The 27920-nt window shown below is 42.4% G+C and overlaps 1 protein-coding gene across 3 annotated transcripts; it reads right to left on the bottom strand.

Annotated features, from left to right (window-relative positions):
- Window positions 1-760: 760 nt before the first annotated feature.
- On the bottom strand, window positions 761-26507 carry RCOR3 (REST corepressor 3). Of its 3 annotated transcripts, XM_083733440.1 has the most exons (13): window positions 26155-26496; window positions 24971-25027; window positions 17081-17158; window positions 16140-16181; window positions 15253-15305; window positions 14514-14675; window positions 13263-13387; window positions 11427-11505; window positions 9415-9633; window positions 7669-7746; window positions 6497-6554; window positions 4054-4292; window positions 761-3553 (listed from the first exon to the last, which is right to left on the bottom strand). In XM_083733440.1, the coding sequence occupies exons 1-13, from the start codon at window positions 26333-26335 to the stop codon at window positions 3209-3211; spliced, it is 1716 nt and encodes a 571-aa protein (XP_083589566.1). In that variant the 5' UTR covers window positions 26336-26496; the 3' UTR covers window positions 761-3208. The 3 variants fall into 3 exon arrangements, with proteins under 3 accessions (XP_083589566.1, XP_083589567.1, XP_083589565.1); XM_083733441.1 differs by lacking the exon at window positions 16140-16181 and having other exon boundaries at window positions 26155-26507; XM_083733439.1 differs by lacking the exon at window positions 16140-16181 and having other exon boundaries at window positions 26026-26483.
- Between the last annotated feature and the right edge of the window lie 1413 nt (window positions 26508-27920).

Below are 27920 nucleotides of genomic sequence, written 5' to 3' on the forward strand. Positions count from 1 at the left end.
CGCTCCTGTACATTTGAACTTGGCGCGCGCGCCCAGCCGGTGACTTTCCTTCTGACCGTTTCCCCGCTTCCTGATGTGGGCGTTGCCAAACCTGACTCCTCTCCTCCCTCTGGTGGTGAGGACACTGGTCCCGACTCCTGGGACTCCCCCTCCCCACTGCGCTCTGGTGGAGAAGCTGGTCCTGATTTCCAACTGCTGCTCAGTTGGATGTTATATACAAAAGTCTTCCTCCAGGGGGGAAGCCCCTTCCTCCTGGGGCTTCCCCCCTGGAGCCCCCCTCGCTCTGGCCACCGGCGCTCCCTTCTGTGAGTCCTCCGATTCGCTAGAGAGGCTTGTGGAATAACTCTGGCCACTGTCACTGCCTGCGCCCCCTCGTACTCCTCCTCCTCACTCTCCATTTGCTCCCCCTTCTGTGTCTCTCCTTCTGAACCCCTGACACATACGTTAACTGCATCTGTGTTAAAAGTAGTGTGTCTAGTCTCCAAGCTCCCAGCCTCTCTGAATTATGGGATCATGACTCTAAAGCTATATACAGTATGTACTGTCTCTCACATCACAATGTAAAAGGCTCTGGTTCTTTAAAGGTACTGTACTAAAATGGTACTATTACCTATCAAGAATATGATATTTCAATTTGTTAATTGAAAGGGTAGACATTTGCAACCGCAATATAGGGTTGCAACCAAAACTCCCTTTTCCATCCAGTCACTCAAACCCAGAAATAGTTTATATACATGTGGGCCTTTAAAACGGCCATTCATTTAAAAGTTTTTATATTTCTTTATTGTAACTGAAAAACTGTACATAAAAAGGAGCTGTAAAGTTACATTTGTCAAAACCAATGTAAGAAATATTTTCTCTGACCAACTTAAAGGGAGTGCAAACATTTTACATTTCATAAAGTGACAAAAAGTAAACCAAAATGAATAGTTTATGGTTTGTAGCAATGGTACAAAGTTAAGCTGGAGGGTTTTGTTTTTTTTAAAGATAGTATGGCAAAAAAGAAAACCCTTTTCAAATGAAAAATCATATAGTTTTATTTCTAATCTTTAAAAAAATATAAATGAATTTAGAAGAGAATCACAGTATATGGGCCCTAAACATTTTAAACCATTACAAGGTACATAAAAATAGACACAGATTCCTTGGAAACTTTAATTCTTTGATTAAGCAGCAAGCATATCACTCTTCCAGGCAAAAACACTGCTTAACACAACCCCCTACCCAAAACAGGACGTGCAAGCTGTATGCACATAATCTGGAAAGCACACAATTTTTAAAAAGGACAACATTTTTGCTATGTACATATTCAGTACTACAAATGCTAAACATTTCATTACTGTGTGGAATAGCGTATGTAAAGCAATATTACACTACATACCTATCTCACCCACAAGTGCCCAGTTACAGTTTTGATAGTCTAAAATTGCCATATTTGCGGCAGCACCCAACCTGCTTTATACTGAAGTTCTAGCAACAAGAGACAAGACAAAAAGTTAGCAAAAAAAGTTAGCAAAAAAAGGACAACACAGTCACTGGGAGATCTGATCTACATACTTAAATACTGAAAATGCATTGTTATAGTAGTTTGATATTAGAGTGTTATGCCAAAATGCACAATGGACAGGTTGGAAGAATTCAGAGGGTTAACATTGACCCCAGAACCAAAGTTGCAATATTGCAAAGTCCCAAGAATTCTGGCAATAGACTGTGCCGCTTTTTTCCTTTGAAAACCTAGTATTTAAAATCAAACACTGTGACTGGGAATACAGATATAATATGAAGAAAAACCCATGGATGGGACATTTGTATTTAATATACAACAAACAAAAGAAAATTCTATTTAAATAAATTCTTCAAAAAAAAAAAAGACATGAGAAAACAAAGTTAATGGATAAATCCCTTTAGCACCTTAATCATGATTAAGGTGTTAATCTAAAAGTTTTGACACTTGAGCTGTAAAATGCAGTATGCGTAAGAGGCTGGTACAACTTTATTGTACACAGAAACCTTAAACTTTGAATGTTAAATACCACTGCTTCCGTAAGAAGTGGGGAAGTTAGCTGGGAGAGTAAAGAAGAAACACACATCTTTTCATGAAAACAGAAGACTTCAGTAGCTTAGCATTTTTTTTTTTTGCTTCAGAATAAGAGAATCAAATCTACATGGAGCCGCACTGTTTCCTGACTGATTCAGTAAAGCATGATTTGGTATTTGCTTTAATACCAAGTAACATGGGAGAAATACACTGGCAAGGAAAATAGATTAAGGTTGCCTGAGAAGCAATGACAGTTAAATACATTTTAAAATATTTTATTGTTTCACACTGCCCCTATATCTATGGAATTCAGGGGGGCACTCTTTGCTAACTTATTGCCAGAACTGAGATAATAGAATAAAATTTCAGATAAAAAGCAGTTCTACAAAGATTATTTAAAAAGAAGACAACTTTAGTAGCCACATGGCAGCAGAAGTTGTTACTGGTGTTAAGTTTTCCATGTAATGTAAAGTAAGATGCTGTCCCAACCACTGCCTACCACAGATTTTGCACTAGTAAGTCATACTTCTAGTATCAGAGCACATAGATAGGTTTAACCTAGTTTGTACCTTAGCTTTGCAGATCTTCAATACAACTTTTTTTTCTGAAGAAAAGCAATTTATAAAGAAATTTAGAAAAATACAAGCCTAAGAAATGTATGAAGTTATGTTATCTGTCAAAATCTAAATGGCAGGATTGTTAGTAATGCTTCTGATCCTAACATAGGAACATGTAAAAATAATTTCCCCAATATATCAGGTTTTTAGCCTGCTTCAGAGCTGAAGCTGAAACTCCTGCACTCTCCTTATGGTTTGTTTCTGTGTAGTTGAATATAAAGAATTTTTAAAAATAAATAGAGTAAAAACCAGCTGAAGTCTTAGTGCATTGAATGTCCCCCCCCAACTCTCCCCCCCGCCCAGAAGTTAGCTGTGTAAAAAGTCTGATTTCATGGACGTGGTCTTGCTGTAACAAGCTACTGCACTGAAGTTTCTTTCATACAGTTGGCCAATCACATATTTCTGCTGTTAAGGTTTCCACCTTGCTCTTTTTGTTCAAGATTGATTCAATACTATGGAAGGCTTGTTTCCCCCCGCCTTTCCCCCTTCATTATCTGAGGAAAAATAGACACTGATACAATTTTGTCATTTACCATAGTTCTGCCCTATTCCTTTAGTGCAGAGGGGACTGTGATTCTGTCTGGATTCCGATAAGCGATGGTGGCTGCGGGCCGCCAGTGGAGGATAACGCTGGTCTTGGGTTTAGACGAGGAGGCATGGAATTAGCTGGGCGGATGAGTGGCGGAGGGGGCTGGTTTAGGGTTGGCCTTGGCTGAATAAACCGAGCCTGTTGCTGAAGTGGTGGAGGCTGACGATGGAGCGCTGGAGCAGCCGGAAGGGTTGGACGAAGTAATGGAGGAGGCTGGTTCAGAGATGTTACAGGGGTTGCTGGTGTTGGAGTAGACGCCTGGGCAGGTGGAGAAGACCCTACACACTGAGGGGTCTGTGGGATCTGGGCCTATAAACAAAGTGACACAGATATGTAACAGCAGCCATCCTGTCGTATCACACAGTTCGGGTTGTCATTGCCTCCAAAATATGGGAAGCACAGCTAGTTCATCCATATTGGCAGCTATGAAACCCTCCTTTGAAAGCAACCATTTCTAAACAGTTCAATAGGGGAAAAGAGGTACGACAGTCAAAACGAAAATGAAATGAAAAAAAAAACAAAACTTAACAATTCTGCAGTATTTACATTTTCCATTATTAGCATGGTCAAAAGAAAGGTTTGGAAGGGAGGCAGGCGGCCCAGCTCTTAAAATGTTCTGCTAACGCAAGCCCCACTGAACTGAAGGGGGGAAATAGTGAGTAGTTTGCTCTAAGTACTAGGAGGCAGTAAGATTCCACAGCAGGTGGTTCAGCATTCCACTTCAAGTTAAAACATTACATTTTAGGATATGAAGTTTAATGCCATTCCTGAACTCATGCTTATTTAAGATCCAGTACACAAAAACACACCTCATCTTCATCATCAGTGGTCTTTCCTGATGGCACATTAGTATTTTTTGTGTCCTCCCCTAAAGCAGAGGCATCGCCATTAGAAGCCAGCGTTCCTTGTTCTGCTTCCCACTCCTGCAATACCTCCTCTAAGTTAAACCGGCGCCTGTAGTTTACAAAGAAGTTCTTCACTTGACCAACAGTCTTGTTGCCAATTACATCAGCAATAGCTTGAAAATCTTTACCATACTTGCGGACACCTAAAAAGGCAAAGCAAATACACCTATGAAGGTTCAAGTAAGTAAGCAGAAGTCTGTACGATGTATATATACAGAGATTCCCTCTATGAATGAAAGATAAAGAAAAATTCTGGAAAAAAACTACAATGGAGCTTCTGTAAAGAACTTTTAACATAATGCAAAATACTGCTATTGGTTCATTTTATTGATCCAAGTTTTAATATTGTTAAGTATCCTACTTACTACATGTAGAGAACCATGTAACTATTTCCCACGTGCACAGAAGGGCTTTACTCTTCAAACAGAAGCCTGCACGTCAAAAGACTGTTTTTGAAAAGGAGAGGACTATGAAAAGCAGTTCACAATACAGCATAAGAAACTCATATTAAATTGGATCAACAGACCATGTCCTTAGCCAAAGAGGGAGTGGATTTGAGGCTGGTAACATCTAGCAATTTCTGGTCGTGATCTTATAAGCACCTGGGAATGAATCCCATTGAACATAATGGGACCTACTTCTTAGTAGACATGGATGAGATTGCACTACCAATCCCTTCAAATAGCTACTCAGCAACTGTTTACAGAACAGTGAATTTTTTGCCGTACTGGTTAAGTGCCATATAGACAAAGAAGAGTGAAAGACGTCTAAGGAAATGTTTAATTCTAATTCTAGCTACAGGAATCTTGGTAACAATTGTTTTTACTGCTCTCTGAACAGTGGGAACAGAATATATAAACACTCAAAAACATCTGAGTCTCACTACCGCTGGGAAATAGCTAACTAGGAAGTTTACAAACAGCACAATTCTATGCATGTTTATGCAGAAGTAAGTCCCAATGAATTCAATGTGGCTTAAAGCCAATTAAGTGTGTATAGGGTTCCAGCCCAAAGCAAATATTTAAACAACTGATGCCCCAATTATGTTTACTCAGGAGCAAGCCCCATTACCTTCAGCTAGTTTCAGGTAAACAGGCATAATATTGCAGCCTGAATTGGTGGGTCTGCAAGCAAGACTGATAAAATCGCATTTTCAAAATAATGAATATATGTATCCAGGAACACACAGAAAAGTCCCGACTAATAGATTCGCCCTTTCTTTTTCAGAAGCACACTTATTTTAAGAAATCCAACTGAGTCCTTCTCCTCCACACCCAAAATATGATTTGCTGTTCCTTGTTTTAACTACGGACTTAGTGAGCTAGCATTAAAATAATAAATAAAGCTATGAATGTACTTCCCAGAATCAATGGAAGTAACTGTTGTATTTTAGTAAATGAGGATGGGTGTGTGCAGTGTGTGTGTGTGGTGGAATTTTAGAAATGGATAAGACAAAAGGAGGATTTAATGTGCCAGCACTGAATTAGAATTAATCCAGAAAGTGATTTTGCTCTTTTTTTTTTGTTTTCTTGCTGAAGATGCACTAAATCAAACAGCATCGAACTGTATTAAAAATAAGAAAACCAAAGGACTAAAAGGACTTTGCTAATCCAAATGTAGTAGACCTTTGCGTTTTCAGATAAGAAAGCACAAAAATGTTGAAATGTGCGGAGTAGGGTCTCTTATTTTCCTAGGAGCAAAACACTATTTTTGTTATGCATAGATTAAGCACAGTTTTGGTGGCAGAACTATCCTTACTGCTAACTAGCCTGGAATGCAAAGCATTTGCTGGACCACAGATAAGATGATAAGCTTGCTTACAACAGTTATGCACAAACACATTTTCTCACAGCATGCTTCTGCACACCAATAGACACAACACTACATTAAGCAGCTCCACAATTAAATTGATCCCTCCCCCTTGAAATCTAATACTGATTTTCCTAATAAGAGATGGTCAAATAGCCATCTACTTGCTTCTTTGATGTGAGAAAGCTACCATTTAGAACTGAAGGGTGTGAGCTATCTAGAAGACTTTGAGAGATTAAGTTTATGGGAAAGTTCAAAATGAAATCAGCTGAGATCCTTTCAGCTATAACCAGCTTTATCTAATCTGACTTTGTATGTTAAGTGGTATTGTTCACTGTTCCTCTAGAATACTTGCCAACCTCATCTTCAAATCATTCCTATTAGTGAGACAAGACAAAATTCCTTCCATCACATTTTAAACCTGCCACGTGATGGTGCTGGACCCATATCCTTTTAGCTGCGTATCCATCTTTTATGGTACATTCCATATCACAAAGGATTTCACTCTTTAAGGAAAACAGGAGTCAAGCGAACATACCTTGAACTGCAAGAAGTTGTTCTTCTGTTGTCCAACGGGCATTGATTTTTTGATTCGACTGTTAAGGGAGGGAAAAAGAGTAACAGAGCATATTACAGTTACAGATAGGTAGCCGTGTTGGTCTGCCATAGTCAAAACAAAAAAAATTCCTTCCAGTAGCACCTTAAAGACCAACTAAGTTAGTTCTTGGTATGAGCTTTCGTGTGCATGCACACTTCTTCAGATACACTGAAACAGAAGTTTCCAGACCATATTACAAATTGTTCCAGAGCATATTACAAATTGTTAAGAGGCTGAAAGTATTGAGAATTTCAGCCCCAAACACCACCTTTCAACTCTGTAAGCCAGCATTCACACTCTCTAATTCAGTAGTTCTGATGTTTTCACAAGATGCCAGTGACTGAGCTTAGGACCCTTTGCATGTATGGCATCAAGGCATGGCACTGCCTTTTACTCCTATCTGGGTAGCAGCTTCCCCAATGAAGAGAACCAGTACAGTCGTACCTCAGAAGTTGAACGCCTTGCAACTCAAATGTTTTCACTTCCGAATGCCGCAAACCCGGAAGTGAGTGTTCCGGTTTGCGAATGTTCTTTCGAACTTGAACGTCTGACATGGTTTCTGATTGGCTGCAGGAGCTTCCTGCAGCCAAATGGAAGCCATGCCTTGGTTTCCGAACATTTTGGAAGTTGAACGGACTTCTGGAATGGATTCCGTTCGACTGTATATGTACACATGTGAAATGTATGTATGGTGTGTTCTTGTGCTAAGCAGAATAAGAATAAAATGGCATATACACTAGGTTCCCTTGCAATTTTGGATCATGAGTTAACGGAATCAGAAGCCATAGTATAATCTAGAGTAATCTTCTAAAAAAGCTGCTACACTTCAGTACATGTGCTACTGTTTACAAGTCATGTTTAAGGTGTTTTGTGCATGGCACTAAAACCTGCTTTTGAAACCTTCACACCATTATTTAAATTTTTAAAAATGCATTTCAGCCAATGTAAATTTTAGATAAGCTTTACTGACAGGTTTAAGCAAATATGTACATTTTTACAGTTGAAAATAAAAATGGGATGGATTCCGTTGTTTTGCAAAGCCACATGCAACTTAGCTCCCAGCACAACAAATGCATTTCTGAACATTCATCTGTGTTTTCACAATGACTCACCTCAGGAGGTTTGAATTCTTCTATCCCACCTTCAATTTTCTGCTTAAGTGCACTGTTTACTTGTTTAGCATTCTGAACCTTGTCCAATGAACAACAGAACCAGGAATGAAAATTAGCTGACACAAATTGGTACACACACACACACACACACACACACACACACACCTGTTGCCAAGTGACCAACTCCCTGAGCAGAGAGAAAAACTTCTGAAGAGATGACATTTGCCTATTGGAGGTTTCTGAAAGCCAGCCACCCCACTATTAGGTTCTGGTTATTAATGGCCAGGAAACAGGACCTCTCATCTTTCTCACATTTTAGCAGGTCTATGCTATTTTGTACAGTGGTACCTGGGTTAAGAACTTTGCTTCAGGATGAGAACAGAAATCGTGCTCCAGTGGTGCGGCGGCAGCAGGAGGCCCCATTAGCTAAAATGGTGCTTCAGGTTAAGAACGGACCTTCGGAACGAATTAAGTACTTAACCCAAGGTACCACTGTATTTATACCCCTGAGAGGCATGAACATACAACTGTATTATTTCTGCTTTGACATTTATATAGCCAGGAAAGTATTCAGAGAAAACAGTGTAAAAACTAGACTAGCAGAACAAGCCTGTACCACAGCTAGACTGGTGACTGGGAGCGGCCGCCGAGACCATATAACACCGGTCTTGAAAGACCTACATTGGCTCCCAGTACGTTTCCGAGCACAATTCAAAGTGTTGGTGCTGACCTTTAAAGCCCTAAACGGCCTCGGTCCAGTATATCTGAAGGAGCGTCTCCTCCCCCATCGTTCTGCCCGGACACTGAGGTCCAGCTCCGAGGGCCTTCTGGCGGTTCCCTCACTGCAAGAAGCCAAGTTACAGGGAACCAGGCAGAGGGCCTTCTCAGTAGTGGTGCCCGCCCTGTGGAATGCCCTCCCATCAGATGTCAAAGCGATAAACATCTACCTGACATTCAGAAGACATCTGAAGGCAGCCCTGTTCAGGGAAGTTTTTAATATGTGAACATTTCAGTGTATCTTTTATCTTTGTTGGAAGCCGCCCAGAGTGGCTGGGGAAACCCAACCAGATGGGCGGGGTACAAATAATAAATTATTATTATTATTATTATTATTATTATTATTATTATTATTATTATTACAACAGGTTGCCTTCCAAACCCAGCATAAAAGCACAATTGTTATTTACTAACTGTATAGAACACTTTCCCCATAGTTCAATAATTAAAATGCAATTAAGTTAAGTTCCTAGCTTGTGAACTTTAATTATATTTAACTCAACAAGTATACATCCCCAGAGTGGCTAGGGAAACCTAGCCAGATGGGCGGGGTATAAATAACAACAACAACAACAACAATCATTATTATTGTTGTTGTTTAGTCATTTAGTCGTGTCCGACTCTTCGTGACCCCATGGACCACAGCACGCCAGGCACTCCTGTCTTTCACTGCCTCCCGCAGTTTGGTCAAAATTGTCATTATTACATCTGTATATTATTGGGGAAACCAATATTTTTGCCAAAGTCAGAGCTTTAAGATATTTCAGAAGTGCTTTAGAAGACAGCTGAAATAGTATCTTTTACAGTAATAAGCAATACTATGCATACAGAGGATAAACTTAATCTACAACCTAACTATTATGTAAATGTTCTTAGTTTAACTGTGTTTTCATCTACCCAAGCACACAGAATGAGGAAAGAGATAAAAACCTAAAAATAAGTAAGAAGCAAAGCTGATAATTGATATACCTGTCGCTTCAGTGAGATCAACTCCATATCTAGCTGCCGAAGAAGAGTGTTGGCAGCATTGGGGCTACATGAAACAGCTACTACATCTTCTTGAGTTAGATACATGCCTTTGGGAGGACGGCATTTGGAACGCTGGGAGTGGTGACGATGTTGTAAGCTCTGATACTCTCTTCTACCCAATCCTATTTTGCTGGACTGAACAGGCTGCTCATTACTTCCCTGCAATGTTTTTTTTAAAAAAAAGTTAAAGAAAGTTAAACAGCACACAATACCTTTTCTTTTAAGAATCCCCCCTCTGTTCACCTTACAGCATCTGTAACCCTTACCAAAAGCTTCTAAATCCCACGGAAGTCTCAACACCAGTGCAAGTCAAATAAATCCACACACATTTGCATGAGTTTTATTAGCAATAATGCTTTCTAGGCTTTATACTTAAATTTTATGTTTAAATTGCTCTTGTTGCCCTGAATAGCAGCAAATATTGCAAATAAACAAATGAATGGGACCTCTAACTATCCCTCAGGTCAAACTACCTCATAGTGCTCATGGGAATCCCACAACCATTGCACATTTAATAGTGCTGTTACAATTCTCTAAAGCACGCATAACATTTTTTCCTCTATCCCTTGCATGTAGCTTAGCTTAATTTCTGTGTTTAACTTACTTTTCCAAATGACATTTCGTTCCCACCCTTCCTCCAAGCTGCTAAGGATGGCATACACATCCCCACCGTTTTAACCTAACAACCCCTGTGACGTTGAGTTATGCTGAGATATACCGTATTTTTCCATCTATAAGATGCCCCCATGTGTAAGACACCCCCTATTTTGGGGGCCTTCAAATTAAGAAAACATCCCTCAGCACTGCCCATGTATAAGACGAGCCCCAATTTTAAACCTTTTTTTTTTTGGCTAAAAAACCTAGTCTTATACATGGAAAAATACAGTAGTGACTGGTCCAAGTTTTATGAAGGAAGTTTTATTTAGCTTTAACTGTTTTTTGGAAGCAGGGGATGACTGTGGGTAGGAGGGACTTGCAACCAGGAAGGGAAATGGTTAAGAGAGCACCTAGTTACTTTAAATGAATTCAAGGTTCCAAGGCTGAATGTGCCTGGGCACTGAATGAGCTTGTTGGCATTAACCTGCCAGAAATCTTGAAATCTTTTGCAGTGAGTTTTTTTAAATATTTCTGTAGCCCCCCCCCCAGTTTAATGGCTTTATGTTTCACTTTGTATTTCAATTGTGGGTTTTGTTATTACTTATTCACTGTAAGCCACTCATGTTATATGGCAGTGAACAAATGTAATAAATAAAGCAAATAGAATCTGTGAAGAGTGGGTGAGGTGCCAGAAGATTTCAGAGTGACAAATATTGTCTCCATGTTAAAGGGGGAGGCAGCGGTGTAGTGTTGGATCTGGGAGCTACAGATGCTGTATGCTTGTGAAACATGGACCACTTATAAAAGCCATCTCCAACTTCTTGAAAGATTCCATCAATGGTGTCTCAGAAACTTTTTACACATCACTTGGGAAGACAGGTGAACTAATGCCAGTGTACTAGAAGAAGCAAAGATCACCAGTGTTGAAGCGATGATTCTGGTCACAAGGAGTTTGCAATCCTTTCACACAAAAATCCACTCCAGGTTCGCTTCCTTTATTTCAGAAGGCTAATTTTCCTGGTGAAAGTAGTTTTGTTGTCACTGTTGTTAAACATTTGGGTGTTGGAAGCCCTTGCCAATCTATAGCAAATCAGTCAGAGATCCACTAGACAATCCCACTCTACCTCATGTCCACCTGGCCATAGAAGACTACAATCAAGAATGAAAATAATCTTGCCAGGCTGGAACACTGAGCCAAAACCAACATGATGAAATCCAAGAAACGTAGAGCATTTAGGTGCCACAACCGAAAAGCCAGTGACTGGTGCCCACTCACTGTATCTTTAAATTTACATGAATATTATTCACATAGTTTATGTGAATAATATGGTTATTGCAGTTTAACTATTCATTACCTCTTTTTTAGTTTCCTTCTTGGGATCATAATCACTATCATTTCCATCCATTGGGTGAGTTTCTTCCACATCATCATCACTGAGGACACAAACAGATTAGGGAACTTGCTTCCTTTCACCTCCTCCTGTATTTGATTTTACCCTTATAGCAAAGGTTGTTTTTGCAGCTATTCTGCATAATAAAAAGTCATTACTTGATGTCAACACAGAACAGGCTTAACAAACAGACTCAAATGGAATTAACTATATTTCTGTCTTTAAGCATAGCATCCACTAAACATTAATTTCCATGCTTGAATAGTACAGTATGGGAATCAGATTTAAAAGCATGAATGGCAGGAAAAGCAGTTTAAGCAATATTCCCATACACTGAATATATAAAAACGTTTCCTCCCCTTTATTTAACTCACTTAAAGTATCTGTATACCACCCTTCATAAAATCATACACTGGGTTGGCTTACAGTAAGGTAAAAACGTAAATGTAAAGGGACCCCTGACCATTAGGTCCAGTTGTGACCGACTCTGGGGTTGCGGCACTTATCTCGCTTGATTGGCCGAGGGAGCCAGCGTACAGTTTCCGGGTCATGTGGCCATTATGACTAAGCAGCGCACAGAAACGCCGTTTACCTTCCCGCCAGAGTGGTACCTATTTATCTACTTGCACTTTGATGTGCTTTCGAACTGCTAGGTTGGCAGGAGCAGGGACCGAGCAACGGGAGCTTACCCTGTCACGGGGATTCGAACCGCCAACCTTCTGATCGGCAAGTCCTAGGCTCTGTGGTTTAACCCACAGCGCCACCCGCGTCCCTTTTACAGCAAGGTAGTTTTCTACAAAATATATTAATATTAAAACATACTTTGCATATTAAGTTACACAAATAGGTTGCATGCTAGGGCTGCTGCCCTTGCTTCCTTCACTCTTCAACCTCACTTACCTCAACCCTCGCATACCCTCGACATCCCCCTCCTTTTACACCTGACCAACCCCCTTCCCTTTGTGTGTGTGTATGTGTCTCAGAGAGCACTCAAAGTTATGCATGCTGCACCTGACATATTTATGGTTTCATGAGAATAAGTCAGGCACAGGCAAACTCGGCCCTCCAGCTGTTTTGAGACTACAATTCCCACCATCCCTGACCACTGGTCCTGTTAGCTAGGTATGATGGGAGTTGTAGTGCCAAAACATCTGGAGGGCCGAGTTTGCCTATGCCTGGAATAAGTGTACAAATTTGACTAGTGCTGCAGGTGGCGCTGTGGGTTAAAGCCTCAGCGCCTAGGACTTGCCGATCGAAAGGTCGGCGGTTCGAATCCCTGCGGCGGGGTGCGCTCCCGCTGCTCGGTCCCAGCGCCTGCCAACCTAGCAGTTTGAAAGCACCTCCGGGTGCAAGTAGATAAATAGGGACCGCTTACCAGCGGGAAGGTAAACGGCGTTTCCGTGTGCGGCTCTGGCTCGCCAGAGCAGCGATGTCACGCTGGCCACGTGACCCGGAAGTGTCTCCGGACAGCGCTGGCCCCTGGCCTCTTGAGTGAGATGGGCGCACAACCCCAGAGTCTGTCAAGACTGGCCCGTACGGGCAGGGGTACCTTTACCTTTACCTTTATATTCCAATAATTCCTGCTATAATTCTGGGAATGCACTACAAAACAGTAAAGAGGGTATGTGGACTGTTAATGGAAGGTCTCTCCTGGATGCAGTAAATCTGCACCTGATTAGTTGTAACAAAGATGCAATACCATGGAACAACATGCCTTGCGTTAGTAACAAAAAAGTAAAAACAGAAACACAAAAGGATATAAGCAAGTTGTTATTTTCAGAAAGGTGTTGTGCTGCTTACCTGTCGCCTTGATTATTTCTGTTTGCCAGCTTCCTAGCTTGGCGGTCCATTAAACTTGTCCTAGAACGAGTTTTCTTCCAGGAGTAGTAATACTTGACAAGACTTGCAATAGTCTTGTCTGGAAGCTAAAACATGCCAACACAATATGTAGGTGCTAGTTATAAATAATGTGAATGAAATATTGTGACACATTAAGTGTGTGTGTGGGGGGGAAGAGATTACGTTAAGTCAAAGGTTCACGTTCCTAAGACTCCTCCCTGAAGCACTAGGAACCCATAGTCATAGCAGAGGATTTTAAAAAGCAACCCCCCCCCCAAAAAAAAACCTGTTAAGGTGTTCAAATCACCATGAATGTGATTAAAGCTCACACTGAAAGCAAACCACTAGCCATTTGAAGAGTCTAGGCTGTTACATTTCCTCATAATCATAAATGCTGATGCTCCTGAGAAATAGGTCCTACCTACCGAGAGGGAAGGGAGACAGAAGCATCCACAACTTTATTGCACTTTAAAATCTGAGTGCATGTGATTATTTATTTATAATAAATGAATAAATATTTAACAGGCTATATTTAGGCCACCCTTTAACAGTGCAATCCTGCACATGCCTACTCATAAGTAAACTCCACTGAGAGTTTCAGGTAGGTGGATATATGACTGTAGTTAAATGCCTATATTTCCCTGGAAGAATAAATCAAAAGTAAATTCCTTAGCTTTAACTGGATGGTACCAACATTTTGGCTAAAGTGTATCCTCTTTTAAATAATAAAGGACTTCAAAGGATAATCTTTCTATCAAATAACACAGTAAATGACCAGTTGATCTGCAGGTCTGTCTGGTTTTGACTATTTAAGTTTAAACTGCAGAAAAAGAAAAGCAGTGCAATTAAAGGATTTATGGGGATTACTTTTCCATGTAAAAACTGGTTCTCTGGAAGGGTATTCACATGTTGGCTGAAACAAACCATACCTTTCTAAACACTAACCCTATCATATTAATTTGTCTATTAATAAAACATGTTCTATGGTAAGGGTGAATATCCTGCAGCCTGCATCCAGCTCACCAAGAGATGTTTTGGGGACCCCCCCCCCCAATTTTCAGCTGATCACTCCCTCTGCATTCACCCATTTTTAAAATCTGGCTATAATTTTTTTAAGTATTGCTTTTACTGGCCACTCCTGCAAGTCTCCTCCTGTGATGCCAAAGGTTTTTCTCCCAACCCCATTCCCTGGTAGTCCATGTATTACCTTACCATTTGTTGGATTCTGTGAAAGCTTTTCCCATGGAAACTGAAAGCTTGTTCAAACAGGACTTTATCCTCAACTGTCCACTCATCCGGAAAAGGAGTAAAATTTGGGAGATCTGCAAGTGACTTCTCAATGTTGTGCTTATGCCAGAACAACATGCCAAGTGCCTTTAAAAAGAGAGAGAGAGAGCCCTTGTTCTTATCATGATGCATCCTACTAGCTCTTGCAGTTTTCTGTCATGCTGATGACGCACAGTTGCTGATGATGCATAGATGCTCTTTTCGGTTACTCTTCCATGGTGCTCATACAGTAAATCTCAAGATTCACCATCATACTTAAAGGTGTGGAAGTGCTGGCTTAAATATATATAAAGCCCTGAACAGTCCAGGGCTGTTAGAACTGAAGGATCATCTGTCCTCACGCTCAAGTCATAGTCCAAGGCCTTACGTCTTGTTCTACTTCTGCCAGAAACATGACCTTTTTGCTGGAAGGGAAGCTTCACTGGGCCCGCCCTGATTCTCCTTTCATACACAACTTAGAACTGCTATTTTTCAGAGACCTTTTAGAGGGAATGGGGGCTAAGCTAGCCCTGTGCTTTCCGCCAAGCTGTTAAAAGCTTTTTGACAATATTTTTTCAAAGTTATGTAGTTTTATTACATTGAGGGTTGCTTTGGACAAAAATGTATATATAAAAGCTCTTTAGAAAACTGTCTTGAATTAATTTATTATATTTATAACACTTACCTGTTCCACATTGTAGCCATGTTTTTCCTTTGCTATTGCAATATATTCATCCACTGTAACAAAAGAATGCTAGAGTTATTTATACTTGGACCAGAGGAGCAGTTTAGGATAACTGATACTAGGTGCCACACAACACTTTATGCTCCTTTCCAGAAGAGAAATGTTCACTCTCCATTATGCACAGATTTGTCCACTTAAAATATACAATTTGAGGTCATGTTAAAAGTGACCATTATTTTTTGCAACTGGGAAATATTCCAGAGACTCTCTAGTGCAGTGTTTCCCAACCTTGTGCCTCCAGATGTTTTTGGCCTACAACTCCCATCATCCCTGACCACTGGTCTTGCTAGCTAGGGATGATGGGAGTTGTAGGCCAAAAACATCTGGAGGCACAAGGTTGGGAAACACTGCGTCTAGTGGGAAAAGTGCTGTTGATCAATGTTGCAATCATTTAGATTGCTTAAGTAAATACATTTAAACATCTGATCCATAAACAGGAGAGGCACTGCATCAAATTTCATCATATTCAGGTGCCAGATTAGCCTCTGTGATGAGCAGGGCCTTCTCAATTGCCTCTCCAAAGCTTTGGGACACTCTTTCACAGGCTGTGTATCCTGTTCTCTAGGATCTTTCAGTCACAAATCTGTATTTTATGTAAGAAGTGTGACATAAAACGGAGAGACTGAAGGGCATGTGGAATGGCTCTTTCTTGGTGAAAATCATCCATGCTCTTGAAGCAAGACTGCAAACTTCACATTACAGGGAGCTGAAATCTACTTCTGATACTTCTCATGGGAGTACTATAAGAATTCTCTCTTCTACTGTACGTCTAAGATTCCTGGCATCTCACTCTCTGAATTAAAACAAAAACAAAACTTTCTACTCACCAACTCCCCTTCCTCTTTCTTTGGCTCTCAACTGATACCACCCTTGAGAAAAGAAAAGTTAAGAATACTCCCTGCCAACTGAGTTGTTGTGTGGTAAGGAGAGAACTTGGGGGAAGGGGGCTATATATAGTGGTACCAAAAGAATGCAAGGACTCCAAGTGGACACATGAGCCTCTGGGCAGCAGAATATTCTCTAATTACCTGATAGGGAAAGGAGGACTGACCACTGGGTAGAACTACAGAAGGATTTCAAATGCCCATATTATAGCAGCATTTGAACACATATTAATGGAGAATAGGTCTTTAAACTGCTATTAGTCATGGTAGGTATATGTAAGCTTCAGAATCAGAAGTATCTGCTTGACTGCTGCAGAAAGCAGGATGCCAGATTAAACAGACTCTTGGTCTGGTCAAGCGATGCTTCTCCTATGTTCAGCAAGTACAGTGTGCTACAGCACACCTTTCATAGCAGATGCAGAATGTCTGCATGAACTGTAACAGTATTAATACCTCTGTCAACCTGGAAAGAGAATTCACTTGTTAAATGCGGGAACACACTTTAACACCTTGCCAGGCTGGAACATTTAACACTAGAAGTTACCAGCCGTGTCCTGAAAGTTTTAAAAAACGAGTACGAGAATATGCTTGAAAATTAAGAACATACATTACTGGCAGCATATAAGACTTTTTAAAGAAGTACTTTTAAAAGGGTGCTAAAAACAGCCAGCCAGATCTTTCAGTGGCAATTTGTCTAAATTGGAAATATATTCGATGCGGGTTATGGGAGCAGTAGTGAATGTGACTGAATTCGAACTAGAGCATCTTGGGAGCTAAAGCCTACAAGGAACTGCTTATATGTGTAGCATTTTTTATAGCATGTGATGTGATTCTTATACAAAGCAATTGACAGAACACTATTTAATGCATTCCACAGAACTTACACTTGGCATCTGAAATACTGTGATATGGAGACCAAACAAGCATCCCTCCATTGTCTTTATCTGTGTATTTTGTAGCTCCTAGAAGAAAGATTAAGTTGTTCAATTTTTTAATTTTTTAAAAGAGAACACTTAATTCACAGACGGTAAAAAGCAGTCATATACAAGTGGACGACATATACCGTATTTTTGCTCTATAAGACTCACTTTTCCCCTCCTAAAAAGTAAGGGGAAATGTGTGTGCGTCTTATGGAGTGAATGCAGGCTGCACAGCTATCCCAGAAGCCAAAACAGCAAGAGGGATTGCTGCTTTCACTGCACAGCGATCCCTCTTGCTGTTCTGGCTTCTGAGATTCAGAATATTTTTTTCCTTGTTTTTCTCCTCCAAAAACTAGGTGCGTCTTGTGGTCTGGTGCGTCTTATAGAGCGAAAAATACGGTAGTTTGTTGTTCTTCACTTACGCAGAATCCCTCTGTTCTCTGAGTTTTGTAGAAATAGAACAGTTATGGTTAAGACACAATCAACGTTTCAAGTAGCACAGGCCCTAAGCTCCTTTTTGAGAGCTGATGTGACAAATATTGGGAAACAGTAGCCTTTCTTCCCAAAGACAAACAACCTTGGTACAGCTAAAATAATCCTATGTGCCAAGGCCAAAAGAACAGTAGAGAGGTGTCCTTGGGGATAAACATTTCAACGATGTCTGGGAACGCAGAGTTAAGTGCACATTGAACATTAAGCATGAACATGCTGGAGCTGGCAAAGCATCTACAGTTCATTCTTGGTGCATTAAAAACATGTACAGTTTACAGAACTGGTTAAGCCCAGTGATCCCTGCAAATGTAATTATCAATGAAACAAAACGTAACAAAAAGTACTTGAATCCAGGTTACAATTGCACACCTCATCCACCTTTCTGTGTGGAGCTATAGACACTGCAGTGGTACCTCAGTTTACAAACTTAATCCGTTCCAGAAGTCTGTTCTTAAACTGAGCCACGCTTTCCCTAATGAGGCCTCCCATCGCCGGTGCCCTTCCACCGTTCGGATTCCGTTCTTAGACCGAGGTAAGGTTAGCAAACCGGGACACTACTTCCAGTTTTGCAGAGTTTGTAAACCGATTAATTCATAAACAGGACTGTTCTTAAACCAAGGTACCACTGAGCACCTTTTTGTTAGGTGGTCTTCAACTTAAGTTTTACTCCAAGCAGATCGACTGAAAACAACAAACATGACTAAGTTGCTATTAATATTAATGAGCCTATTCTGAGTAAAACTTAGTTGTGTGACACTCAGGATCCCGCTTCACACCACTAAGTTCTGTGTATAGTGTTTCTTGAGCAAGCAACGAGGTGAGAATCGCAAGCAGAAAAAGTGAAGCTGGAAGCCAAAGGCAACTAGTTAAAACTGCCTCTGTAAAGTCATGTATCAAGAGAGGACCATCTACACTATCCCTAGGGAAGGACATTTTATTAGATTTTATCATCATTAAAAGACATACTACTGTGTGGGAGAGGTTCAAATTTCCACTAGCCCAAAACCTGTGCCATCATCCACTGGAAATAAATTTATCCAAGCAGAAATAAGAGAGCCCAGGAAGACACACAGCAATGGGAGGAGCCAGAGTACTGCAACACACCAAACAACTGACAACAAATAGGACACATTCCTTGCAAGATGTATGCTTTGCTCCTAGTTAACAGTCATAAGAGGAAGATGGACAAAGAGAAAGCTGAGAGACGCAGCACCTCAACTCTTCATTATGTACCTCCTAACAGACAGCTACAGTGGAAACCTATGAGACTTTCCATGATAGGTAGGAGATAGTAGCTTAGAGGGGTTTTTGACACTCAAGCAGTATATAAATCAGATATAGATACAGATATAAAAGCAACACTAGCATTGGGTTTTCTAGGAAATTTTCAACTGAAAAATATACTGGATTCTGAAAAATATTCAGTTTGCATTTTGGTCTCCATCCAGATCCCATCTGGTTTGATTTTACTTGTGTTTAGTAAACAAACAAATCTTTGAGATGTACTCAAAGATGAAGCATTTCTTCCTTCTCAGAATGCATATATCCCAAGCTTGGACCATAGAAATTAGTTTAGACACCCCCAGCCCCTGCTCCTCAATGGAATGAAGGCACATCTCCCAACATTTTTCAGACATATAATAAAAATGCAAGTCCCGCCCTCCCAAAAAAAAAAACTGCAAAAAAGAGTCACAATGAGGAAATAAATTGTTATTTTGAATGTACAGTGATGGTTTAACAAATGTAATTATCAACCTAAAAAGATCAACGCTCTAAAAAAGAAGATAAATGACATTTTTGTTTCTTGGGAGTGTTTGTCCATTAATGCTACCTCAATTTAATGCTTACAGTGTACCTGACTTGTGTCATGACAATACCAGACTTAAATTATTACATTTATTATCAAAATTGGGAAGCAGAGCCTCACAGAAAGATATAATGGGTTGGTCCAAGGCCTGCTACCAATTTTCCCCTATGGAAAGCTTTTCTGAGAAATTTATTAACAAGCACGAGAGCTTGATGCCCTCAACATTTAATCAAATACCTACTTACTCTTTTTGTGATATTAAGGGGATAATTTCTTATATTTAGTAAAATTTTGCTTTGTACACAGCTTACTGCTCTGAAGCTTCCTGAGGGAAGGGCTGGCAAGGACAGCATTGGTTGTTGCTGCTGCAAGATGCTCCATGTTGAAATTCCTACCCCACTCTGTTTAATGCTCCAGGGCAGAAATCATGACATTATTATTATTGCTGTTTGTTTATGCTGGCTTGGTCCCGGGTGGCCAAGGCTCACCACGTGCCTTAGCCACACAGCTGCCAAACAACCTGCAGCCTTCCTCCCAATCTTGCAGCTGGAGGAGGGACAGGGATCTCCACACAACTGCCAGGACGATATCCACCCACCACAGCTGACCTGGGTATGTTTAGCCTGGGAAAAAGAAGACTTGAGAGGGAGATACAAAAGCCACCTTCAAATATCTAAAGAGCTGTATTACGGAAGATAGAGGAAGCTAGTTGTTTGTTTACGTAGCTACTGCACAGTCGGCTTGACAATGATACCAGGAAAGGTCCTAGAACAGGTAATTAAACCATCAGTCTGGAAAAGGATGCTGGGATTACTAAGACCCAGGATGGGTTTCTCAAAAACAAGTCACGAACCGCATTTCTTTTTTTAATAGAGCAACAAGCTTGGTGGATCAGGGGAATGCTGTGGATGTAGTTTATCTTAATTTCAATAAGACTTTTGACAAAGCCTCCCATTATAATCTTGAAGATAGGTTGGTAAAATGTGGGCTGGATGAGGTAACTGTTAGGTGAATTTATAGTTGGTTGACTGACCGAATCCAAAGAGTACTCACTAATGGCTCTTCACCATCCTGGAAAAAAGTGATAAGTGGGAAAAGTGATAAGTTCTGCCCTGGAGCCTTTGTTGTTCAATGTCTTTATAAATGACTTAAATGAAGGAATTGAGGAGATGCTCATCAATTTTGTAGATGACACCAAACTAGGAAGGGTAGCTAGTGCTACTAATGTAGAACAGTGGTTCCCAATTAACTAAGTACTGCAGACTCCCCATTTTTCAAAAGCCAAGCAATGGACCCCCTGCTTTTGAAAATTTTGATATCTCTATGGTAGTTTTTGTTATGTTAATGGTGCCACAGACCCCCAGGGTGGGTTACATGGACCCCTGAGTTACACATTCCCACCAACTGGGAACCATTGCCATAGGAGACAAAATCAGGATTCAATATGACTTTAACAGATTGGAGAACTAATAAATGAATTTCAATAGGGACAAATATAAGGTTCTACAATTAGGCAGAAAGAACCAGTTGCACAAATATAAGATGGGGACACCTGGCTTGTCAGCAGAACATGTGAAAAGGATCTAGAGGTCTAAGCAGACCACAAGTTTAACATGAGCCAACACTGTGAAGCAGCAGCCAAAAAGGATAATGCTATTCTAGTCAGCATCAACAGACCTACAGTGTCCAGATTAAGTACAGTAATACTACCACTCTATTTTTGCCTTGATCAGACCACACCTGGAGTCCTGTGTTCAGTTCTGGACACCACAATATAAGGAGGAAATTGACAAGCTGGAATGTGTGCAGAGGGTAACCAAGATGATCAAGGGTCTGGAAACAAAGCCTTATGAGGAATGGTTGAGGTAGCTGGGTATGTTTACCCTGAAAAAGAGGAGACTGAGAGGGGATATGAATGCCATCTTCAAATATTTCAAGGGCTGTCACACGGAAGATGGAGGAAGTTTACAGTGGTACCTTGGGTTACAAACACCTCAGGTTACAGGCTCCGCTAACCCAGAAGTAGTACCTTGGGTTAAGAACTTTGGCCCAGGATGAGAACAGAAATCGTGTGCCGGTGGCACAGCAGCAGCGGGAGGCCCCATTAGCTGAAGTGGTACCTCAGGGTAAGAATGGACTTCCGGAATGAATTAAGTTTGTAACCAGAGGTACCACTGTACTTTCTCCTGTTCCAGAGGCCAGGACCCAAACCAATGGCGTCAAGTTACAAGAACTAAACATCAGGAAGAAATTTCAGATGGTAAGAGCTAACTGACATTGGGACGGACTCCCTTGGAAAATGATGGACTCTTCTTCATAAGTTTTTAAGCAGAGGTTTGATGACCACCTGTCATTTATGATTTAGTTCAGATTCCTGCATTGCAGGAAGCTGGACTAGATGATCCTTGAGATACCTTCCAACTCTCCATTCTATGATTCAAGATAGCTCTCAAGTGAGAAAATGCTGCTTTCTCCAACCTTTGTGAGCCTGCAACTTTAAATTTTTCATTGTACCTATACACAGTTTACAGAAATGGACATGCTATTTCATTGATTTGTTCCCTCCCCTCTTCATGCAGTTTGCCTTCACATACTTTGGCAATCCTGTCATCTTGTCCATCTGACACAAATGCCAGGAGTCCTAGAGTTCACTGGAAGACAATCTTCCATTTTCCACTGCACCAAACAAAAAGATAGGTAAAAGGTAAAGGTACCCCTGCCCGTACGGGCCAGTCTTGCCAGACTCTGGGGTTGTGCGCCCATCTCACTTAAGAGGCCAGCGCTGTCCGAAGACACTTCCGGGTCACGTGGCCAGCGTGACATTGCTGCTCTGGCGCGCCCGAGCTGCACACGGAAACGCCGTTTACCTTCCCGCTAGAAAGCGGTCCCTATTTATCTACTTGCACCCGAGGGTGCTTTCGAACTGCTAGGTTGGCAGGCGCTGGGACCGAGCTACGGGAGCGCACCCCGCCGCGGGGATTCGAACCGCCGACCTTTCGATCAGCAAGCCCTAGGCGCTGAGGCTTTTACCCACAGCGCCACCCGCGTCCCTAACAAAAAGATAACAGGTTACTAAAAGTCTACCATCTACTTGGTCATCCAGGGAAAGGGCCAAATTAGATGTATCTTCAGTCTGATCTAGCAAGACATTCTCAGAGCAGTATTAGCCTCAAATACTAACAAATAGTAATCCATCCCAAGAAATTACCTACCTACCCTTCATTACATGACTCATGAAAAACCATGCTGGAGCAGGCAACACAAAACAATATTCTAGAATCAGGTTTTTGAAAGACTGTGAAAAACTTTGGAGGCAATATGGTATACCACTATTTAGGCTGCCTAAAAAGAAGTGCACAGGATGAAGGATGTAGAACAACATTCACTCTACTCTTTTGGCATGGAAAACCTTATCATATTTCTGGAAGAACAGCTGGCGAAAGACAAGGGTATTCAGACAGAGAAGGAAGAAATAGCTAATAGCTAATAGATAGGCTGTCATAATCTGCTGCTGTTATCTTTTTACACAGCCAGTTCTCTCAAGTTATCAATCATTTTCCTCCGAAAAAGTTCCACAGCAGAAAGGATCAAAATTAGGTAATTATGAGCTGTGTACTTGTCACCCTGCAGCCATCATCCATCTATCTGGCGGTGCACATGACCACATATTATACCCAGGGCTTTTTTTCAGCTGGAACTCACAGGAACTCAGTTCTGACACCTCTCAGGTGGGCGCCATTGCCATTATAAGAGAACAAGGGAGGCATTCCTGGTGAGTTCCAGCAACTCTTTTTCTAGAAAAATAGCACTGATTATACCTCCCCTATATTTGTATCACTGAATGAGCCGAGAGGAACATATGTGAATAGGCCTAACGTCCCCAGATTATCCAAAAGGATATGATAAACTGCAACTGGTTGTAAATGCTCAGTGTCCACACTTATCCACGAGACACTTATGTCTCAACAGGAAACTTGTGACCAGTCAAGAGTTAAACCCATCACAAGCAGGATCAATATTTTACCTGCAGCAGGTCAAGAGCTGTTTCATATTAGCAACTCAGGGTATTTACTATTTACCTTAAATAGATGAAAAGAAAACACAAACAGATTCCTTATTGAGAAAGGGAACAAAAGAAATACAGTGAACTTAAAGTCATAACTAATAACTTCTTAAAGGATCTTAAAAATGATTAATCAAGCTTAAGGTCAACAATTTATTAGCCTATATGATATGTATACATTAGAAGAAGGTCAAGAGCCAATGCAGAATGAGTGGGTGTTCACATGTGAAACAAGACTCTCCTTAGTCTCCTCCTTCCTGCAAACCCCGCATCTGCACTAGAGACATGGGGAATCCTCAGCAGGCATAGGCAAACTCCAGCCCTCCAGATGTTTGGGACTACAATTCCCAACATCCCAGACCACTGGTCCTGTTAGCTAGGGATGATGGGAATTGTAGTCCCTTGTAGTCCCAAACATCTGGAGGGCTGGAGTTTGCCTATGCCTGCCTCAGAGTGACAAGAGCGCCACAGGAAACTGGGGGAAGGGGGACAGAAACCCAAAGTCCTGTTGCACAAGTACATTTTGGTTCCACAAGTGAGTGGACATAACTGGATGCTGCCCAAAACCTAGAATTCTCAGGAGTCATTTATTTTTCAGACCAGTATTGATGCTGTAAAACCACACATTTATGATCAACAAAGGCCTCCACTATGACTCAAATGAGCATTTCTAAAAGGGGAAAAGAAATAGTTCGTTTCCCCCTTAAAAGCCATATAGTTAGCATGTTGTAAAACATCAAAAGCCAGAAAACTGGAATAGCTACTGATGTAAGCTCAAACCTCAAGAGAAGGGAATCACTCTAGTAGCAGGAATCAACAGACATATGGGTACAGGTCTAAAGAACAAGAGAGTTGACAGTGCTTCCTTGTGGCCAAAGCAAGGAATGAGAATGTGTGTGTTACAATAATATAAATCCTCTTCTTTGTCCATGCAAATTAAAACAGACTTAAATTAGTGTCAATGAGTACAAGTTTGCCTGTACATTGACACATGGTTTACCAAAGCATTGGGTACAATCTACAATCAGATTCTACAATCCTATAAACTTCAGTAACGGCCCCTTTTAATTACAATGAAAAATCCACACTATATAAATTACTACGATAAGCAATATTGCTCCTAAACTACTATAGATTCAATATGGGCTGTTTAAAAAGCAAAGCAGTTTTTTTACACCCCCTCATTTCCTTCCTATAAGGTAATAGCCACCCTCCTCTCCCATAGATGAGGCCTGTTCACTTCAGCTTGCACAGAGCAAATGCTGGCCCCGTGAAGCTTCAGTGACCACAAACAAGCAGCACAAAGCTTGGGAGAGCAAAGAAAATCCCATACCTTTAACCTTCACAAATGCAAGTCGCACATACATACAATATTCAACTGAATGCACACCTATTCAGTCTCCCTCCAACAACCATGCAATAAAACTCCATTTTCGAAAGAGCAAATGATACCAGGTTACAAACATTTTTTTTATAAAGAAAGAGTATTTACCAGGATCAAAGTCAGGAATGCGAGCTTGATAGTCTGCTCCGACCCTCATTCCTACATCTGCAATGGAAGAAAAAATAAATGCATCACTTAGAGGGGCGGTGGGGGAAAGACGCTGTTCTCTTCAGTCATGAAGTGTGATCTTTAAACAATATAGATTGTGAGCTAGAAGCATCACAAGCAAGCCAACCCAAGACCACCACTGCAGCCAATACTTGTTATTTTGATAGCCTCAAACCCTTCACCCTTTGAACAAGTGTGGAGAGAGAGAAAGAAATGGGGGGTGGGTTGCAGATCACCCACCATCACCACCACCACCACTACCTCACACCGGAAAAAGAAAAGCCTACTTCCTTTTAACACTCTAGGTAGGCAATAATTTCCAAAAGGTGAATAATTATTTTTTAAATCGTTCTTTTTTAAAAAAAAACAAAACACCATACGGTTTGACACAAACATCCCCTCCACTTTTTTTTTTATTGTGCAAATACTGCAAGGTGTTGGCCCGACTGTATGCATCAGCGTGCATCAAGGTACAAATAGTGAAGATTATAAGGCGGTGCACATAAAATAGACCTCCATGCCGGCAATCCCTTCGTAATTCGTCCTCGTTTGAAAGGCTTACACTACTAAATCTGCACCATAGTGTACGCACAAAACACGCCCGCACGCACCTAAAGAGAAAGGCAACGCCGCGCCCGAGGTGCGGCTGCGATACACGCGTGTCCATTGTGAAAATGCACACCCACTCTCAACGGGATACGGACGGATGGATGGATGGAGAAGCCGACAGGCTGGCGCGCGCGCGCGCACACACACACGAACACACATATTGCGCACGCCCACGGGGAGGCAGGGAGAGCGCGCCCTCGCGCGCACACACATATGCCCACAGCAGAGACACACACACACACATACTTGCACTTTTTACCCTCACTCACTCGAGCCCTCCACGCGCGCGCTTCAACCCGCCACTCGCTTTGCACGAACGCGAGGGCGCGTTCACACGTACACACCCCGGCAAACACACACACAAACAAACATATATTTATATATACAGGCTCCGTGCTGCAGCCGCCACGCAGCCAAGCCAGTGCGCAGTGGCGAAGCGACCAGGCCCAACTCGAGTCTAGTCTCGGAGGGAAGGGGCTGGTGGGTTGGTGGTGGAGGGAGGCTGAAGCTCGCACCGTGCTCGTCTCCGCTGTCGCCGCCGCCGCCGCCACCGCCTCCTCCTCCTCCGCTCTCCGCCTCAGAAAAGTGCCCGTTGGAACCGGGGCTGCCTCCGCCGCCGTTCTTGGTGCCGTTGGGGCCCCCCCTACTCTTGCCGCCCCCCAGGAGCTCGGCTCCTTTCTCCATCATGCCCGGCATGACGGCTGCCGAGGCGAGGGGGCGGCGGGCGATGGCAGCGGCTGCCGAAGGGGGGGAAAGTTAATATGGAGCCGCCATGTTGGTGCCCCTTTCCCCCGCCCCCCCGCGGCTCAGGCCGCCGCGGCGCCGGCGCCTCCTCCCTTCTCTTCTCTTCTCTCTCCCTCTCGCCGTCCCCCCTCCCCACCCCGCTTCGGCTCGCCTCCTCCGCCCACGGGTCGGGGATCCCTCCGCGGCGGCCCAGCCGGATCTAGCCTCGCGCGCTGGAAGCTTGAGGAGAGAGAGGGCGAAGGCGGGACGGAGGTGCCTGTCGTCTGCCGCGCGCCGCGCCTCGGAAGGCCGGGGCCTCGCCTCTGAGGGGAGAGGACGGGCCGAAGCGGGGGGCGGCTATGGGGGTAGGGGGTGGGACGCCTAGTCGGCGTCGGGGCTTTGAGGCCTGCTTCCCCTCAACCGGGAGAAGGGACGCGAGCCGCCGAGCTCAAGCTTCCAGACTCGGATAAGATCCTCCCCGCGTGTCGGTCGCGGTTCCTACACGTGAAGCCTTAGCGTGACTTTTTCTGCATGTGAGAAGCGTGCTGCACGTGTGTCCGAAGGGCTTCGTGCGCCAAGGAACCGCTTTCCAATATACAGGAGTCGTGCGGCCTGTGGGACCGCCCTTGGGCATCCGTCAGTCATCGCGGGACGGCTTGTACGTGTGAAATGGGACACTGCAGAACAAACTCCGGAAATGGGAGTTTTCACGTCGCTTGACACGCCAGCAGCTCCACGTTTGGCTTAGCTTTAAGCAACCAGCAAAGCACTGGTTTTTGAACCTTCTTCAGGGTCCCAATATATGGCACTCTTTCAGGTTTTCAGGCTCCCCTCAAGGCAAGCGTGCGCCTCCCTATGCAGGGAAACTGGCCTATGATGCGTTCAAGGCATACTGTTTTGAATTTATAGCTTTTTCCATATACTGGCATCGCTTATTCTGCATCAGGGATTGGGAACATTTTTAGTTGGAGGGCCATATTCCCTTTGCTGTGGGGTGAGAGGCAGAAGTGGGCAGAGCGATTAATGTATTTCTGCGCACACTTTTGTATACCTCTTCTCTATCCAAGCAGGCAGAAGGTGTCAGAATTCAAAGACACATCTCAGGCAGGCGAAAACACTCAAGGAAGGTGCAAAACAGAGCTGGTGAGGTCTGTGTGGCCTGAGGGTGTCACATATGTCTCCCAAGACTGAGGTTTCCCATTCCAGTTCTACAAGCAATGAAATATCAGAGCCATTCACCCAACCACCCCATGTGTATAATTTGTTGTGTGATTGATGCATATTCATGTATTGCATCTGTTGCCTTTACAACCCATGGGAATATACTCTTACATGTCATTAGAAAGGGCTAAATGTAGGTGAGGTATACATATATACCTGGCTCACTGCCATACTCTGCTTCATCTAAATATCACAGTGACTGTAGGTTAGTGTGTCAGATTAAGCCTGGGGAGACCCAGGTTCAAATCCACATTTAGCCTATTTTGTGGCTTTGAGCAAGTCACTGTCTCACAGGATAGCTGAGGATAAAATTGTGGGTGTACAGGAAGATAACTGC

Source organism: Podarcis gaigeae, assembly GCF_964106915.1.
Source record: "Podarcis gaigeae genome assembly, chromosome: 3".
In the NCBI taxonomy this organism is placed as follows: Eukaryota; Metazoa; Chordata; class Lepidosauria; order Squamata; family Lacertidae; genus Podarcis; species Podarcis gaigeae.